This window comes from Scophthalmus maximus, chromosome 6 (assembly GCF_022379125.1).
Source record: "Scophthalmus maximus strain ysfricsl-2021 chromosome 6, ASM2237912v1, whole genome shotgun sequence".
NCBI lineage: Eukaryota > Metazoa > Chordata > Actinopteri > Pleuronectiformes > Scophthalmidae > Scophthalmus > Scophthalmus maximus.
Genome location: NC_061520.1, coordinates 7,429,603 through 7,448,832, shown reverse-complemented (window position 1 = coordinate 7,448,832; position 19,230 = coordinate 7,429,603). Strand labels below are relative to the sequence as shown.

The following is a 19,230-nucleotide window of genomic DNA, read 5'->3' as shown; positions in this document are numbered from 1 at the left end:
TACTCTGTGAGTTTATTCAGCGTCGTCTGTCCGACTTGCTGGGGTCCGCCTGCAGGATTCACTCTCTGCAGCCGCCTCACTCGTAACCTGACCTGAGCTCAGCCCAGACTGCCACTCTAAACTCTTCACCTTTACCATTTTATACAGTGTCACTTCAACCTTTCTTTAAGGGCAGCCTCCTCGGTCACGCCACTCATTAACTGATGGTCGTGTGTGGATTATCAGCGGTAGTTAAACATTTCTGGTGTTTTTTCAGCCTGCTTTCTGTTTTTCAAGAGTTTTTCTAATCTGTCGATTCCCTCGAACACATCTCTGGGGATTGTCTGGATTGCTGCAGGAAGCCAGTGTGTCTTCATCAACAGCCATCTGTCCCTCAGCATATGAAAACATATCCAATCACTGCTTAGTCCCCGTGAGGCAGTATGAATAAGAGTGTCCGTTAAAGGAACCGTGGAAGACTAGAATGCAAACCCTACTCAGCCTGTATTGTTACATATAAAACCCTCAAGAGGGAAATAGAATCCTCCTCTCCATGCATTGTCCTCCGATGCCACTAATGTTTTCCACTTTTTGAGTTTGACAGCCTCTTGGCTGTGACGTGTTCTGGGACGAGTAGTTACATCATTTGCCACTCGTTGGTGAAAATCCCCTTGCATAGTTATCGAGTCAACTGCCCCGGTGAGATTTCTAATAATAGCAACATGCTCCAAAGGAGCAAATGTCTAATCTATAATTAGACAAGCGGACAAAACACTGCAGCTGCCTCATCCCTGCTGCTCAAACAACACCGATGGAGGGGATGCCTCCTTTGGAAACACGATGCCATTGTGGTGCCACTGACATCATAATGTGACTGTCATGTTTGAGCAATTTGTTTTACCTCTGTTTCAACAAAAAATATATTTTATTTTAAATGAAAGGTTCAGAGTGGCGCAATGTACAGTGTGGTGCAAACGTTTTGAGACGACCTGAAAAGTGGTGTCAGACTCTTTGGCCTCATGGCACATTTGACCAGTTGCAGATACAGAATCTCCTTCATATTATTCCTTGACAATTCATGGTTGTAATATAACAGTTGGCCACTAGGGGGAGCCGTGGCGCCAGACATAAACCCATCACTTATCATCCGCTTTATCGACCTTTGGCACCTGTTGCTCTTGAGGAAGCAGTTACAGTCTCCAAAGGTCTTAACACCGAAACTTGGATAAAAAAGTATGTGAGTACACTCTGACATTTACTGAACCTGTTTCATCAGAGGAAGGAAGAACTCACTCTTCAGGGCGGAAGCCGACGTGCGACAAGTTACCCGGAGAAAGCGCACGAAGCACAGGAAGCGAAACCTTCGCTTTCAAAAATAAAACGGGAAAGATGTCATTTTTAGTACAATGTTTGGTATTGTTGAGCAACTGAGCATTTACTGGAGCTTTTGGCGTGGCCAGCAGTTCTCGTGGCTGCTGCAATAAGTGACACAACAATACTATCAAAATCCCAACTGAATAGTGAATATTTCTTGTTATAAAACGGGTAGCTCAAATCAAGCGATATGATTTTTTCGCGTCGGGCCGAACAACGCCTCTTAACTGTGGTGTAATGAGCGTATACCTCGGCCTGTCGGGAGCTATTGCTTGAATATTACCTACCTGCTACATGTGGCCACAAATCGTGCATCGATCGTTACGTTAGGTATCTTATTTTGAAATCTGACCCGGAAGTGAAGCTCCCCGCCTGCAGACTTGCAGACAAACTTCTTCTCTACTTCGAAAAAAACGACGCGTAAGAACTGGTTTCACAATGAAAGCAATGTTCCGGTTCATTCAATTAATCACACAGATTGTCTGTCAACCTGTCATTAACGAATATATACTGAAGGTGAAATATACAGAAATGAAACAAAACTAATATTGAAATATAAGTATGACAGAAATTAGCTTTGTTTTTCTTTTGTTTTTAAATATTGGTGTTATTAGGATACGTATTCGTAGACCACCACCCATGAAGCAAAACTGAAACTCTTATCATTTCTGGATTTGACAAAGAGGTCTTAACATTTATGTAATAAGGAAAACATTAAGTCACTTTTTGGAAGGAAAGTACATGGAGTTTCAAGCCCTCCCTACAGGAAAACGTTTTGGAAAACCTTGGCAAGTTGGAAAGAGGAAAATTTAAGATTTGAATGAAGGTATGACTCACACAATTTAGATTATGCTGGCAAGACCAGAGTACTGAGAGTATAACACAGATTTGACCTCTGACCTAACTCTGGAAGCTGCCTGGTATTAACCACACTGAATGTGTGAATCTCATCTTGAATGTGATGTCAAACATGTTTGATTTGAAGCAGCTTTACTAGAATCACAGGAGTTTAAGGTTGCAGTATAAAACCGCCAGGCTGCAGGGCCTATGAAAATAAATGAAATTTAACATAACTCAAAAAAAATTATCTTACACAATACATGGGGTCATTGTTCACAAAAATATAATGTCCTTGATGATCTACCAACCTCACTCAGATATGTAGAATTGCTATACATATATAACAAGCAACAATAATTCATGTTTCTTGAGAATAAACTATGTTCATAACTTAATGGATGAGGAGGAGCTCTAATCACACCTTGGTGACGATGCTGGAGACGGTCGCCGCTCCTAGTTTGCAGCTATCAGCAAAGCTTCTGTGGCTGCTTCCAGATGCCAAGGGACCTCAGTGTAACTGCCTGCCTACACTGTGAGCTGACTGGGCTGCGATGGGTTCTGCAATGACTGATGAATGTTTCGATCTGACGGAGCAGGTCGTCAAATCGATGTGCAGACATGCGGATATGAGCGAAAATGTACATCTCTTCGTCCAAGTCGCCCCTGAGGTGTATGTTTCACATTTATTTAGCAGAAACCCACAAACATCATTCGGTGCTCAGGTTGTCTTAAAAAGACAGAAAATAGTCTACAAAAAATAGAAATGATGTACAACACTAATCATTGTGTCTTGAAACAAGTATTTGGCGCAACATTTTTATTTCAAGAATAATAAATGTACTTACAGTTTGTATAAAAAAATATAGCAAAAGCTAAAGGCAAACAACAGGCAGGAGAACACCAATACTTTATCAGTCTGGGGGGATTAATGAACAGGGAAGAGGAATGCATTAATGCTTTCAAGTCTCTCTCCAGTCAGATAACATGTCACATTGCATATAACATTTGCCCTCTTGTTAATAAAATAAGGACTATAGAGGTTCTGGAAGCTTTTAAAGAATATCAGTTATGTTTGATAGAAAGTAAGTTAGTTGCTACACGAAAACTCAAGGGGGCTTTGGGAGGATGTGCGTCAAATTGAATCACTGAGGGATGACGAACTGTGTGTGTATGTGTGTGTGAGAGAGAGTTTGAGAGGTAGGAATCGACCCAAACTTACACAGTGACACCAAAGGCATTTGTTTGTTGAAAAATAATAATATACAGTATGTTTACAAATGGGCCACGGTTACGTCACTCAGTGTAACTTTTAAACGAAAGGCATCCATCCCTACTTAGTGCTCAACAGAAGCTGTGACGTCTATTTTAAGAGGGACGTTCTGTTGGGTCACACTCTTTGCACAAGCGCCGGCCTCTCTCTCTACCGAACCAGCTTCCGCTGTCTTCTTAAGCATTCTGCATCTCTTTGCCGATCTTGTAGCTGAGGATCTTGTTCCAGTCGATCTTGGTGCGGGTGACCGGCAGCTGTCTGCGTAAGGCTTTGAAGGTGGTGTCTGACATGGTCTGATAGTTCTCACTGATGGCCGTCTGAAAAACAACAGAAGACAAAACTGGTCAACAAGCAACTAAGCACCACGATATTATGTGTCAGTTCCAGTTAAAGGGAAATATTCAAGAAAACAGAATGAGTGAGCTGTGGGAAGATTCCAATTTTTCTTTTAAAATTGTACAAACTATGATCAATTTTCATTGATATGGCTCAATAAAAGAAAAGTGTTTTTGCAGAATATTATTTGACCTGTTGCATATAAAAAGTGATCACTTCATAATTTTATCCAATTAGACATTTCTGTGAACTTTTGTCATAACTTGCAAATTTATTCTTGAATGAGTCCGTGTGTGTGCCAGATGAGGTTCCCTCTTGGTGTTCCTGAGAGATCTCGTTCACAGGAATTGTTCAGATGTTAGGTCACATATACTTTGACCTTTGACCAGCATAATGCAAACAGTTCATTCCTTGATTCCAAGTGAAGTTTTGTGCCAAATTTGAAGAAACCCCCTCCCTGCTCATGAAAATGTAGTGTGAAAATCTATGAATTCCCTCTCATGCTGAGAAAACTAGGCATAAGTTCTGAGTGAACACAAACCTGGTATTCATTCTCTGCATCCTCAATAATTTTCACCAACTCCTTTGCAGTCTGGCTCTCATTCTGCAAAAAAAAAAAGAAAACACACCCCCGTGGGTTAATTGAGTGATTTGAAAACAAATCAAATATGAATTGTTCCAATATGACCATTAAATTACTTGCTACTTGTTTATCAACACAAATTAACTTAAAAATCGAGTTAAACATAATCTGCATAATTTCTATACATAGTAACGCCAAAGTTTAAAACAGAAAAATGTTTAAGATGTATAAGATAAAAATACTCACGGACACAGTCAGTGCTTGCTGTACATCTTTATGGCTGACGAGCTGCACATTTCCGTCCTCATAATAATGTACCTGGGAAAAACAGAAAAGAAGACTCACTGGGGATGATGCACACAAAGTGTGAGACAAAACTAACTTCACAACTAAACTCGTTCAAATCAGTAAACCATTCAACCAACCTGTATCTTCAAGACTCCGGACACCTGCGCGGTAGATTGCGAGATGCTGAACTTCCATTCAGACCGGCAGCGACCATTCCTGGGAACAGAAAATGTAGAAGGGTACATTTGAAAACACACACACACATAGCACCGATAACACATTATTGTCTCCATTGATTGGATTAGGAAGTGTCAATGAGATCCTGTCAACTTTACCAGAAGTTTTTAGGCTCAAACTGATGACCCTCGATACAAGCAATAATGGTCTGCTGGCCGTCGATTGTTTTCCCGTAAACCTGCAGCAGATAAAACCGGATGAGTGGGTAATTGTGTGTGATGCTGAACACTGCAGCTACAGGGCCGACTGGCTGAGCGAGCTTACCGTGCAGACTCCACCAGGGTAGTGCTCCTTGACGTAGGCCCTCAAGGCAGAATCACAGGCGTCTCTCCACTGCCTCAGGGCTGCCTCACCCTCATGGGGCTGGGGGTCGCTGGCCTCTTTCCTCAGGTGGTCGAACTTGAAGGAGATCTTATTGTGAGGGTCAAAGAAGCGGCCATTACCCAGGTCTCCGTGCTCTGTTATCAAGACCTACAGGGAAAAAAAAGACGGAAGCGGCTTTCAGACGTGCACTGAAGTCCAGACACTTGTCCTGAACTTCTCCGGAGGAACTGAACGTGAGAACGCAAATGTCTGCAAATGTTGCTCTGGACATTGTCTGGAACTTTCCCTGCAATCCCTCTCTCTCTTTCCGGAGAATGTCTGAGTGAACCCGTGAGAAAAAACATCATGTTCTTCTTCTTGCCGACTCTACCAAGACGCCATGGAATGGTCCGGAGATTATCCAGCTGCTGTGAACGCGTCTGACTCGGGACAATCTCGTGCTGTGTTCGTTTTATGTGAAAAGCAAACTCCGAAAAAAAAAATCCGGACCCAATTTTGCGGACATTTTCCAAAGTCGATGTGCGAAGACAGTCGTGAAAGCCTGTTGCTATGGTTATTTAATCAGGCACTGCCTAATAACAAAGACAAATGACAAAACTTTCATTTTAAGAAAACAACTTGCCTGATCTTCATATCCATCAACTTTGGCATGGGTGAACTGATCCATGTTGTACTGGGCAAAGGCACTGTGCCAGAAGAGAATTCACATGTTACATGCGCATTAAGAACATCAATAATTTTGTTGTGTCAAAAAAGATAAGAACATTTAAAGATGAAACTCACTGAGCCGCGCCCTCTCGGAGAAGATTATCATTGTTGAGCAGTACTCGCACATCTGAAAATAAGAATGAACACAAGGTAAGCATTAACAAATGTTTATTATGATATACGGGCAGTCCCGAAGACGTCAATCACAGGAGTGGACTCACCGTTGAAGACTTCATTGAACTCTCCTGGAGGAGCGTGCATCACAAAATTTGCCGCAATACGGACCTAGAAATAAAGGTCTTGTCAAAAAAATCATACTATAACAAAACAGAGGATGTGACTTGTGGCTTCAGCTCCGTTTCTGTCAAATCTATTGATCTATTATCTTGTGAGATACAGTAGAGAAGGCGTCGACCACAAGTTTTGAAAAAACCTGCCAGTAACCACTAGAGTGAGGCAGAGAGCGGCCTGGCTGCTAACTTTTGTGGGCCGCCGGCTTGTTGACTCAGTTTTCGGCCACTCCTTACACGGCAGGCAGGCGGGCAGGGGGGGAATGTTACCCCAGAGGCTTTTCTTAGCAGCCAGTTTGCAAGTGTAAGCATGTGGTGTCTCGAAGGCACAGATGAGAAGGAGATGTTGGTGGGAGCGCTGCCATTAGAGGATACTCTGTAAGGAATCTGCAAGCTGTACAAAATCAGGAGGCACGAAGTGAAGTTCCCTGCCAATTGAGAAGTTGCAATAATTCCTCTGGGGTTAATTTCGTGTGACATTCACAGCTGAATTCTTCATCCTATCGCCACTTTCGCATTATGATGAGCCGTCATTATCGTGATGCCGCCTGTCAGGCAGACCGGGGGGGGATATTGAGCCTGCAGTCTGCAGCTAGCGGTGACCTACTAAACGGGCCGTCCATCCAGCTGAGGGGGGCAGAGGGGGCTTTACAATGACTAACCTAGATTTAAGTGTGTGCTCTCATGAATGGTCCACTCAGAGCATCAGAAAGCCCCCGGCAGGCGTCCTCAGACTCTCTGATTCTCTGTCAGAGTATCTGACAAAAGGTGGGCTTTTAGAATATATAATCTAAAAGAATAAAAGCTAAAAGGGGGATTGCACTGACATGTCTGCAGGAGGGGGGTGAGACCCTGGCCAGTCCATCAGCCCCTGGAATGCAGAGCGTTTGTTTCCCAGCATGTTGCAGCACGATGCAGGCAGCGGGGCTGAGTCACAGGCACACAAGCCTCATACATAACAACTACATGATAGACACAATGTGTGTCAACGTTTGTTATCCAGAATAGTTTCTGCAGCAGATTACACTGGGACACCACAGGGTTACTGGGTGTGGGCGGCGGCGGTGGTGCCGATGCTCTGTCACGGTCCTTAACTGCCAATACAGGAAGTAGCTCCACTTCCTTGGGTTTAGCATTTAGCATGTTCTAAGTTAGTTAGTCCAGACTCGCAGCAGCACGTGCGACTACTCATTTAAAGAAGCAAGAGCCAGATTGACACGATTACGTAACTGACACACGACATGTGTGTTGTGTGAGCACAGGAGCAAACAACTCTTCAGCTGTCAGATGTCCAACACACACACACACACACACACACAGACTCGCTAACACCCGAAGCTACACACAAGCAAGCGGATTCCATGAGGCGCAGTCGTTTTATATTAAGACAAACAATATCAAGAAGAGTAAAAAGATTAACCAGGGATAGTGAGTTATTCAGGGGGTAAAATATATATATATGTATATATATGTATATATATACCTTCTCTTCATCGCTGGGGTCGTCGAAGTCTGCCATCTTGGTTCCAGTGAAGTGTTAACAAAGCCGCGGTTGCCAGGTTTGTGCGAGCGACTCCTCCCAGAGAGAAAAGCCCCCAGAGTGGGAGGAGCGATGTGCACCGGCCGGGGGGGGGGGGGGGGGGGGGGGGCTGTCCGTGCTGTCCTGCAACATGTACATTACACCTGTACTTGATTCACCCGCAGTGAGAAGAAGAATATAGCTCGATTACCACCACTGCAAAATTGCAGTCGCATGTGTGTTGACTGACACCAGAAAGAAAAGCTCACGAACTCACGACCTCCCTTTTTTTTGGTCTAGTTTAAGAAGTTGAATTATATTTAATTATTTGTCCATTTACTCATATTTTACCCTGTTTTAATTTTTTTGTATAGGCTGCTGTTTATTCTAATATATGCTTATTGTTTTTGTCATTTATAAACCTTTTGAATACACTTTATTAATTTTTTAAAATATGATTCTGACCTCAATACAAAAGATGAGAAACGCACACACAGACACACACACACACACACACACACACACACACACACACACACACAACACCAGTGACGTGTCATTCCTTTGTAGTAGCCTATGCTTTCCTACTGTAGCAAAATAAAACAGAAGAACAAGAGGGGGAAGTTCATTTACGTGATCTTTTTTTCTGGAGATGAATGTAATTCATTTTTGTTACAATATCTCGGGAGGAAACAAAATTTGATGGATATGATTAGATTTGTATTTAGAATTATTGTTACTAATGTAATTTGTCAAATTTACATTTAAACAACGTAGCCTATAATTGGATATCCTGAGCCACATACATCTGACCAGCAGGCGGCGGTAATGCGCCATTACGTTGTATGCGACCGCCATTGAAACTCGACGAAGAAGACGCTTTGTGAGAGCCGATCCTTTACAGCCACCACCACCTGTGCGCGGCCTGCAGCGTCTGAAAACGGAGCTTAAACACACATCGAACGTGAGTAAACGCGTCCTTCTGTCTTCAACGTCACATATGCGCGGGTTGAAGGCGTCTACTTCAATTCAGCTCGATATCTTAACTGGCCGTTTGGCCTGATGCTAACTAGTAGCTAACGTTTAGCGGCTAACTGCAAACGTAGCTAGCGTCGTAGCTGCGTGCACATCGTAACCCACATAAATGCTTCCACATCCGGGAAGGGCAGTGATATTGTTGTTTTTAAAGCATTTTCTAAATTGTAAGAGCAGCAGAACTACACGATGTTTGATATAAGTTCGTACAACGCGTGTTTACCGCATCATTTGCCCGCCGCCGGCTCGTTCGGTGAATCCGACCCGACCCGGCAGGTTCACTCGCCTCGCAGCGGCTGCGCGACAGATTCTCTTCCCTCCGTTGTTAAAGCATGCTCGATGTTTTTGGGTCTAAAGTCCCAACACGGTCCCAAATTCACTTCGAATTGGCAAAAAAACCACCGGACGAGCGGAGAGACGCTGCTCTTGATGTTTGTACCACCATGTTGCTAGGTGGCCACCACATTGGACCCGAAAAAAAAAAGATGGTTCTTATATTTGTGAAGCCCATTCCCTGTTCGTGGAAATGCTCTACTTGTCAAGACGAGATTATTCACATGCGCAAACTCTTGAAAACACCGGCTTATGTTTTCACATTTGTGTAGAGTTAATGTTATTATTAGAGCCCGACCGAGATGTATATAGATATATATATATAGATATAGATCTATATATATCTATATATATAGATAGATATAGATCTATATATATCTATATATAAGTTGAATTATATTTAATTATTTGTCCATTTACTCATATTTTACCCTGTTTTAATTTTTTTGTATAGGCTGCTGTTTATTCTAATATATTCTTATTGTTTTTGTCATTTATAAACCTTTTGAATACACTTTTTTTTATATGATTCTGACCTCAATACAAAAGATTCCCTGACAGATGAGAAACACACACACACACACACACACCATCATGATGTGTGTATATATATATATATACACACACACACACACTTCTTTTAATCTTTTAATCATCTTTTTTAATCCGATTCCTAAGATGTCGTTATCAAACCTCTATGACAGAAATGTAATTGAGGCTTGATATTTTAGTTCATCCATAAACTATATCATAATTAACTATACATTGTAAAAAATATTACAAATACAACCAAATATATAAAATCTGAAGCAAGAAAATAAACATTGATTCAACCTAAAATTTTGAAGGCTTCAGATCTGTTGGTCGATAATATCGGTCGGGCTCTAAACATACCGATATGTCTGTGAAAAGCTAATACCGGCCGATATTGTCGGTAGTTATTATTGTTGCTAAGCTTCTGTTGTGCTGTTTTAAGATACACTTTAATGCTTCTATCATGTTTTGAGAGACAATAATCTCTGTAGTGTGAAGCTACTACAGACACCTGAAAGCGTTTGAAAGATATTTGTTCCCTAAGTGTGCACATATTTATTTATTTCTCTTTAGGCACTTGGGTTTTTTTGATTATGCGGACACAGAATCCAAGGTATCCAGGTTCAACTTAAGGTATGTAAGGGGTTGCTCCCTCAAAAGATTTCCGTAAATGTCCTCCATAACTGTAATGTAACTAGGCCTGTCACGATAACTACTTTTTGTCACTTATTGTCCCAGAAATTATTGTGATAAACAATATTATTATCATTTTTAGACCACTTTTGATACTGAATTGTGTGAGCTTGCAGTTTAGAACTTTTGGTCGCTGCGCGGGCGAGTCCTACACAAATTTGTGTCGCTGCTTTGAGAAATGTTATCAAAAGTTTAGACTTTGCGTTTAAGCCTCAGACACAACAAGCAATTTGAAGATACTTCTTTTAGAAAAATACTAAGAAATCCATATTTTCTTACATTTTATAGACCAATAAAGTTATTGATTACGATGAGAACAGATGTTATGTCAACAAACAAGCATGTAGACACAATGGCTATTATTGAGGTCAATAAAACTTATTGAGTTCATATTGATGTAACGTACAATAAGTCAATAACGTAATCATCGTGACAGGCCTAAATGTAACAAAATATATTAACCCCCAAATGTCTCTCTTTAATGTGTGTTGGGACTGAAGTACTTAAGAGTTTTCCCAAAAACATTTAATTTTGTGCCACCGCGGCATCGTTAAAACATCGATTTATCCCCAAGACGTTTAAGTACGTTGGTTTGTTTGAACAGAAGGAATTTCGGCATTTTCGAAGTGACCATAAGCCCACGATTTCATTTCGTCATTGCGATTTTCCTGAAGACATTTTTACGATTTCAAGAGAAGAGGATGATTTGAACCAAAGCTGCATTTTAATTTATAGAGAGAGTCTCAATTTGTTGAGAGTCGTCCGCAAAGTTATTCAGTGCAATCTGAGCCGGCGCGGGACATTTTTCACACTACAAAATATCAAAAACGTTATCGGCTGCATTGAGGTGCATAATTTTCCTCACAAACAATGTTGCGATGGGTGGTGTCACCTTAAACTGAGATATGGAATATTTTGAGTATTTGACTCTGGGATGGAAACTATTTATCGCCCAAGAGCAAATTTCAAAGTTGTGTTGGTAAATTAAAAATGGCCTATGCTTCACAATTGACGCTGTGTGTACCTTGCTCCCATCAACTGCAGTGCAACAAGAAATGTTTGACCACTTATTGCTCTTCGAAATCCATCGACAAAAAGCCATTTTTAAAGTTGAGACGGGCACCACTTCTCAACATTTACTCAGACAATGTATTTTTAGATTCTTTCACGTAGCCAGTAGAACAAATTGTGTCCGTAACACATGTCAAGAATGCACATAAGCCTTTTCATGCAGTACTGCAGATACTGCGTGTCAAGCAACAAGAGCCTTGCCAAACCACGAGTGAAGTGAAATTGTGGGCTGCTTATGCAAGGATTCTACATCTCTGCACTTGGGGAAATTGGATGCAAGTCCATTGCATTACCAAATTTGCATGTTGGATTTGCCTTTATTGTTAATATACTTGGCAGAAAACATAAAATGATGTCCCACTTCCATCCCTCATGCCATAATTCATGGCAAGTTCTATTCCTATCAATTTACATGCAAATGTCAAGTGCAGAGTTGGATTGAGTAATAACATTTAACTATTTAAATGAGCACGGGAGGAATGCAGGGCACAGTAAATAATATAATATAAAGCATAAATAGATTTTTTTCTCGAAGTACTGCTTTTTTCAAATTTGAGAATTTGCTACATGTGAGAGAATTTTCCGCCGCATTTGAATTCACATTGTGTCTCACCTTGATGTCATTTTCACCTGCAACTTTTGCTCCACTAAAAACTTTTTGTCCTTCCAAGGAATTTGATCACTTCTCTTAACTCACTGACATGTTTCAGGATCGTGGACAGCAATTTTAAGGCGCTTATTACCGAACGAAACAAAACTTTTTCAAGCATTTGAGACGTACCAAGAAAGAAACGAGTCGAACCTCTGGATCGAGTCATGTCTCGCCGAAGAAGTCGCAGCGCATCACCAGGGCATTATTCGCGCTCCTGCAGCAGTAATGATCCCCGAGATTTGGAGAGACGGATTTTTGTTGGGAATTTGCCAACCTCTGACATGGAAAAGAAGGATTTGGAAGACCTGTTCAACCCATACGGGAAAATAGTCGGTCAGTAATCAACACAACATAAGCGAATTAAAAGACAGGATCTGAATGTCACAATATTTGGAATATTTTAGATGAGTCGTAGTGATAACTTGACTCATGTTTTCATGAAATAAGCATGAAAAGTTTGTGTTGATGTTCCTATGGACAGTTTTGTAAGTGGGTAGGTATCCAAACTGTTCTCCGAACTTGATCCTAAGTTTGTGCCATTTTACAATGTTCCTCTTCCAGGCGTGTCCATGTTTCGTGGGTTTGGATTTGTACAATTTGAACACGTTGAGGAAGCCGAAGCTGCAAAAGCGGCCCAAAAGGGTCGAATATATAAAGGTTATAAAATAGGTAAGCCTCAACTGCAGTAGCAGGGGTTGTTCTGCTGATGGGGGCGGGCTTTTAATGGTGTCAAGCAAGCGACAAAACCAAATGAAATATCACATTTTCTTTGATAATGGTTAAACTGTTAAATCCTGACATTTGGGGGATCAATACTTGACCAGTAGTTGTCGGTAAAGGTTTGTGTGGAAGAGTTTTCCCTCATTCACATAGTTTAGAAAGTCAGTTTTTTTTCTTTTGAATGCCATTTTGATGATGTGATGTACTGCATACAGTAACAGTAATGCCGTAACAATTATGAATGATTTTGAGCCCCATGTTTGCCGAAAATAACCTCCCAAAAAGTGCAGGTTGTATGATTTTAACCAACAACTCATTAAATTAAAGATTGGACTTGATGATTTTTTTTTTATTCACCATAAACTTGTCTTTTTGTTGATATGTTAAATTATTGGCTAACAAAGCAAATAAACAAGTGCACTATTACATTTTCGCAAAGCCTGAATCACTGAGATCTCTGCAACAGTCTTTGAATTTCCTTTTACATAAACAAGTCCCTCAACGTGGGACTCTCGTGGTTTTGGGAGACGTATTTCCAGTTGAAAATCTAACTTGCATGGTCAGACTATGCTATTGGTTTTTTTGGAGGAGCGGAGAATTCCATCATTTCTTCACCCTAGACCCAATTCAACCGATTTGGCGATTCGATTTGCTGCATTTTAACATCTCGCTCAGTTTGGATTTTCAAACTTGGGATATTGGACCTCAGATTCATTTGGATCGTGGAAGTGTTGTCGCGACGACTCCATTCTACCGTGAACACATAAGCTGCTGCTTTACATGTTACTGTTATGTTCAACGTTTGGATTGATTTATTTTCAGATGTAAATATGGCATTGGAGCGACGGCAAGCTAAACCTCAAACCCAGCAGAGCCCCCCACGAAGGTAAAGTAACGCAAAATGGGTGTGAAGAACTACCTTCGCCTCTGCGGTGCCGGTAAAAAAAAAAAAGAAAGAAAAAATCGTATTTAATATTTTCCTCAGCTGTCATTTGCCCCAGTGGTGAAGTCGCTTGATGGGTTTGTGTTGGTTTTATGGGACAGACGATATTTCGATATATATTAAAATTTCCAGATGTGTTGAAATAAAGAAGAGACATATGAATGTAATTCAAAGTGTCTTTGTCTCGAGGATTCTTGCCACGTGGCTTTTTAATGCTCATGTTCTTTGTGAGTTTTGCATCGCATTTCATGTTACGACTACAAAATGCAACTCTGCAGCTACAGTAAATGTAATGTACAGCTTGTCCCACCCTGCCCCATCTCCATTAATGAAGTCATGTCCTACAACATGGCTGTTAACTAATGAGGTGTGGACATTAAAGTTTAATTTAGTCTGTGGAACAGTTCCCCTACAGCCAAACGAATGCATTGGATAAACCGGTTTTGCTACAGAGAAAATAAACTTGGTTATCTTGTGGATTTTTTTGTGTGAACAACGCTATGTTGACGTTTCTCACCAAAACAGATTGTTTTTGCATTCTGTGATGACATTTCTTCCTCAAACATCTACAACTGTCAATCAATGGAAAAACGCAAAACCATTCAGTGCTGTCACCTGTGTTCGACACACTAACACCAGGACGACCTGTTAGTATAAAAATTCTCTATAGATCGCTACCAGTGTGCAAAAATCAGACCAATTACCAACGTTGGACAATGTCGCGTATGTTGTTATTTAGTCTCAAAATCTGCGTTCGTTAAAACCAGTCACTCCATCCTGTCTGCACAGAATAATACAGCCAGGGAGCCATTCTACTCTGTGCGCCCACCGGACGGTATCTACGAACGGAAAACCATACTCGCGAGCCAGCATTCCTGCTCCGTGCACTTTCGAGACTAAACACCATAGTGGGGCCACTTTGACAATATGCTCGCGGATGGTTCAGTACCTGTTCGGTTCGTTATTTGAACATGGGATCTGACATCGAATCACATACCAGTGCAAGCAACGTGTATGATGGTTATGTTAATATGATCCATTTACATTTAAAAATTTCAAATGTTGCATGGAGGATTTTGAAAACTAAACCAAGGAAAATGCAAACATTTGACAAAGCATATGGTATAGAAAGAGCATATGTAGAAACTGTCAAGTGTCCCGTGCAGTTCCATTTTTCTTAATTAAAACATAAAAAATTCAGCGTGAGAATATGTTGTACTTTTACAGTACATATTTTTTAACTGTTGTCTTGAGGAAAACCTAAAACAAAAAAAATGTACTTCGGGAATGGAAAACTAAACGTAAATAGCTATCAGATAACGGCACTAAAAGCACATAATACCCCAACTTTCATGAAGGTGAAACAACCAACGTACTCGTGGACCGTTTGAGGCTCAATGACCATATATCCAGCTCAACACAAGTCGATATTCTCGCGAACATGGATCACTGGAAATTTTCAAAATGTTGAAAGGACACCCACCGGAATCACCTCCTGGATTGAATTTGCGACCGTCCCCTATGCGAACGCGATAGCTGCTTTCTGTTGCGTTTCTTTGTTTGGTGTGAATAAACATGTTCATATCGGATACAGTTAGAGTACTAGCTGTTGTCCTGTCCTCACCCGTCGAGGATAGGAGCTCTTTTTGCCCCTCTAGTATTTCATAGGCTGCCTAAAATCTGACTGTTCATGCACTAATTTATAACATTTCTCTCAGGGCCCCGTACGGCAGCTATGGGGACAGCAAAGAGCCACGGCCTCGGTCCCGTTCACCTGTTTATGGGCGCGACGGACGTGACGGACGTGAGCCCCGGGAGCCCCGGGATAGTCGTGATGGGCGGGACTCGGGCAGGGAGCCAAGGCCAGGTGGCCACTCTCGTGACCACGATTACCGGTACCGTAGCTCGGAGAGCAGAGACAAGGACCCTAGAGGTGACCCTAGAGGTGACCCTAGAGGTGACTCTAGAGGTGACCCCAGGAGTGACCCCAGGAGTGACCCTAGGAATGACCCACGGAGTGACCCACGGGATCCTGCATTCAGGTGACTTGACGTCCAGCTCGGTAGTTGGAAATGGTGTGTTGAGTGTTCACGTTGTTGTCTGAACCTGGAACGTTTCCACACAGCAGAGACGACCTCGACAGATACTACCGCAGTGGCAGCGGTGCAGAAGATTACTACCGAAGGAAGGATGAGCCCTTCAGGGACCCTTACAGAGACCCCTGGAATGGACGTCGTGAGCCGGAGGGTATGTGTACTATTGTGATATATATAGAAAAATTTAACAAATATTATACGGTGCTGGGGGAGGCAGAAAGCACACTGTGCTTTTAATAAGCCTCTTTAAGTAATACAACTTATAAAAACGTATAAAACACAAAGAATAATGGGTAAAATAAATGAATGTAATGTATTGAAATATTATTGGAAACATCCAGAATGGCACTCGGTAGAGCTCATACCTCTGCTGAGGCCCAACACTCACCTTAATATGTCAGATTTTGTTATACCACCAAGAACCATTAATTAATCCCTTGGAAATCTGGAAAAAAAAGCAATATTAAAGTGAAAAAAATAAATGAAAAAATCCTAACCCGACCCAGAATTGAATGGGTTCTTTCTTTGCCCATGACCCATCCTTCCACGAGAGTTTTCAATTATGTTTTAGAATTGTATTCAAACAAAGTTGTACAGACATTAAACTTTCCAATGTCCATCACCCCTTCCTCAACAGCTGACGACCGCGCTCGACCCGAAGAGCGTCGGCGTAATGAATTGTATCGTCAGTATTATGAGGAGCTCCAGCGGCGCTACGACACCGATCGTCCGGTCGACTGCTCTGTGATCGTCGTTAACAAGGCGCAAAAGTAAGTCCACTCTCCGGTCTCGATGGAGACGACCGATACTTGAACCCAAAAAACTCTCCGTAAATATTTGACCAGAACTTTGTACGTTGTCATTTCATATGTTTCTTCTGCGCGCGTGTGTTTCTGTGCGTGTGTGTACGTACTTCTGCTTCGAACACAACTGTAGGGAGTATGCCGAGACGGTCGGGCGGAAGGTCCGGGATCTGGGCATGGTGGTGGACCTGATCTTCCTCAACACCGAGGTTTCACTCACCCAGGCTCTGGAGGACGTCGGCCGAGCCCGCACTCCCTTCGCCATCATCATTACCCAGCAGCACCAGGTGCACCGGTCCTGCACTGTCAACATCTTGTTCGGCACGCCTCAAGGTAACGTGACGAGACGCTACGGAACAGACCTGTTGGTTGGCATTTCAAAGCTCCGTCTTTAGTCGTTTGACATCATCTCTGTCCTTGCCGCCGTAGAACATCGAAACATGCCGATGCAGGACGCCATGATGCTGGTGGCCCACAACTACGACTCTTACAAAGTCGAGAACCGCGAAAAGGAACGCGAGGAGATCGCCAGGAAGGCCGCCAAGATGGCAGACGACGTATTACTCAGGGAGGCGGACCGAGAGAGCCACCCCATATCTGTGCTGACTGCCATCACGCTGCTTTCTGAAAACAGGTATCGGCTTCAGCATCTTAAGACTTAAAAATGTTGTGTTAATGTCTTAAGTTTAAGTCAGGTCGAGACCTCCACACTTGCACTCATTTTGTTTTCTCTGGTAGATTTTTAACTCCTGAGGAACTGGATGGTCTGGTTGCGTACCTGAAGGACAAGAGGACCCGTCTGGTGCGAAGTGCTGCGGACCCTCTCTCAGGTAAGAACGTGTCATATTAAAGGACGGGCAAACTTTTTTGTTATTTTTAAATGTCTGTTGTTAAAACCGCACACTTATTCCCATTTTAATCCTAAAAGAGTAATTGGTGGCCGTCATCATTTGTTCTGTTCATGCCCTTTTCCTAAAACACTCATTGTAGATCAACAGTAGACGCAAAAATCTGCATTTCTTTCAAAAATTATTTAAGTACGTTTATTCTTTCTAGCGCACAACTCCCACTGTTGCCACAGTTTCCCTACTGAGCTGAATCAGCGGGGGAGAGAGAGACAAAGAGTTTTTGAATTTTAATCTACATTTGGTAACTTTGAAAGATACCCACTTATTTTCTCATATTGTGTAGTCGATTTGAATTTAATATATAATATAATAATTCTTATACAGAATGAATTAGAGCTGTAACAATTAACCGATTAGTCTTCTATTTTGATAATCAATTAAGTAGTTTCTATAAAAAGTATTTTATTTTTTATTTCAGCTTCTCAAATGTAAATATTTTTCATCTTAGGGTTTAGGAAAACTGTCGACATATTTTACCATTTTATGGACCAAACATCTAAATGATTAATTGAGAAAATAATCAACAGATGAATCGTTAGTTACAGCCCCACAATGAAGACTGATCGTGTTTGAGATATTTTTTCAAGAACAATTACAGCAACCAAAGACTATTCCAGAATTCATGAGGGCAGGTACATTTTAAAACAGTTGGATCATCTGTTGGCTATAGTTTCTAAACGAGTCCTTTCCCCCACAGCTCCAGTCCGTGTTGCAGCTCCTGCAGACGTTCCACCCTCCGCTGCAGGACTGCCCTCTTCCTCCCATTCTGCCCACACGGCCTCACAGTCCAGCCATCTCGGCCTGTCTGCCGGTCCGAGCGCCGCGGCGAACCCCAGCCATCAGCAGGAGCTGCAGGCCAAAATCCTCAGTCTGTTCACCAGCGGCACCGGGGCGTCAGTCAGCGCTGGCGGCCTCCCCACCGCCGCCTCCCAGTCACAGGGCTACGGCTCCCTCGGCCCCGCCCCTTCGCAGAACCCATCGCGCCCGGTCATGTCTGTTCCCCCTGCAGCCGTGTCCCAGGGCTACGGCGTCCCACAGGGCCGCATGCCAGTCGCACCAGGTGGTCAAAGACCCCCGAGCTCCACTTCAGGTATCAATTTCGACAACCCGAGTGTCCAGAAGGCTTTAGACACACTCATCCAGAGCGGGCCGTCAATTAACCACCTGGTGGGCACTGGGGCGTCCCAGCAGCAGCCGCCTGCCAGACCGCCGCCCACCATGGGCCAGGCCCCGCAGATGTCCATGTATCCCCGACACTACTGACAGGGTGTTGATAATTCTCTCTCCTAATGTGAGGTCCACCTTCTCCTCCTAGACCAGTATACACAGAAAGCACATCAATTCTGGCTGTGAATGGGTAGACTTTAGGAATTTTTTGTAAACGCGTTTTAAATTGTTTTGTTTATTTCATTAAGGTTTTTTTATTCTGGGCAGTGTTTGATGACTTGTTCAGACTTTTTTTTTCAGTTATTAACCAGAGGTTAATTGAATCTTCTTACTTGTGAGTTGAATATTGAAGATATGTTGCATGTGTGAAGTACACCTTGGCCGTTGACGGGACACCTTAGTTGTTTTCCAACCATGATCTCTTGTGCGTTTTTATAGTTTTGCAGTGTCTTTTAATTTGTAACAGTTTTCATTGTCAAAAAACAACGACATGATTAAAAACTCGAGACACGTTTGCTGTAATAAAA

The 19,230-nt window shown here is 42.3% G+C and overlaps 2 protein-coding genes across 7 annotated transcripts; one reads left to right on the top strand and one right to left on the bottom strand.

Moving 5' to 3' along the window:
* Nucleotides 1-2,995: 2,995 nt before the first annotated feature.
* On the bottom strand, nucleotides 2,996-7,857 carry LOC118308956 (F-actin-capping protein subunit alpha-1). The gene is made up of 10 exons (XM_035630469.2): nucleotides 7,713-7,857; nucleotides 6,161-6,224; nucleotides 6,015-6,066; nucleotides 5,854-5,917; nucleotides 5,172-5,378; nucleotides 5,006-5,085; nucleotides 4,808-4,886; nucleotides 4,629-4,700; nucleotides 4,341-4,403; nucleotides 2,996-3,780 (listed from the first exon to the last, which is right to left on the bottom strand). Exons 1-10 carry the CDS (start codon nucleotides 7,746-7,748, stop codon nucleotides 3,640-3,642), a joined length of 858 nt encoding a protein of 285 aa, XP_035486362.1. The 5' UTR covers nucleotides 7,749-7,857; the 3' UTR covers nucleotides 2,996-3,639.
* Nucleotides 7,858-8,563: 706 nt separating this feature from the next.
* Nucleotides 8,564-19,230, top strand: ncoa5 (nuclear receptor coactivator 5). 6 transcript variants are annotated; one of them, XM_035630466.2, is made up of 12 exons: nucleotides 8,564-8,712; nucleotides 10,224-10,283; nucleotides 12,125-12,399; nucleotides 12,628-12,735; nucleotides 13,609-13,672; nucleotides 15,448-15,771; nucleotides 15,855-15,976; nucleotides 16,463-16,595; nucleotides 16,762-16,961; nucleotides 17,058-17,262; nucleotides 17,367-17,458; nucleotides 18,234-19,230. In XM_035630466.2, exons 3-12 carry the CDS (start codon nucleotides 12,231-12,233, stop codon nucleotides 18,797-18,799), a joined length of 1,983 nt encoding a protein of 660 aa, XP_035486359.2. In that variant the 5' UTR covers nucleotides 8,564-8,712; nucleotides 10,224-10,283; nucleotides 12,125-12,230; the 3' UTR covers nucleotides 18,800-19,230. The 6 variants fall into 6 exon arrangements, with proteins under 6 accessions (XP_035486359.2, XP_035486358.2, XP_035486355.2 ...); XM_035630465.2 differs by having other exon boundaries at nucleotides 16,759-16,961; XM_035630462.2 differs by having other exon boundaries at nucleotides 16,744-16,961.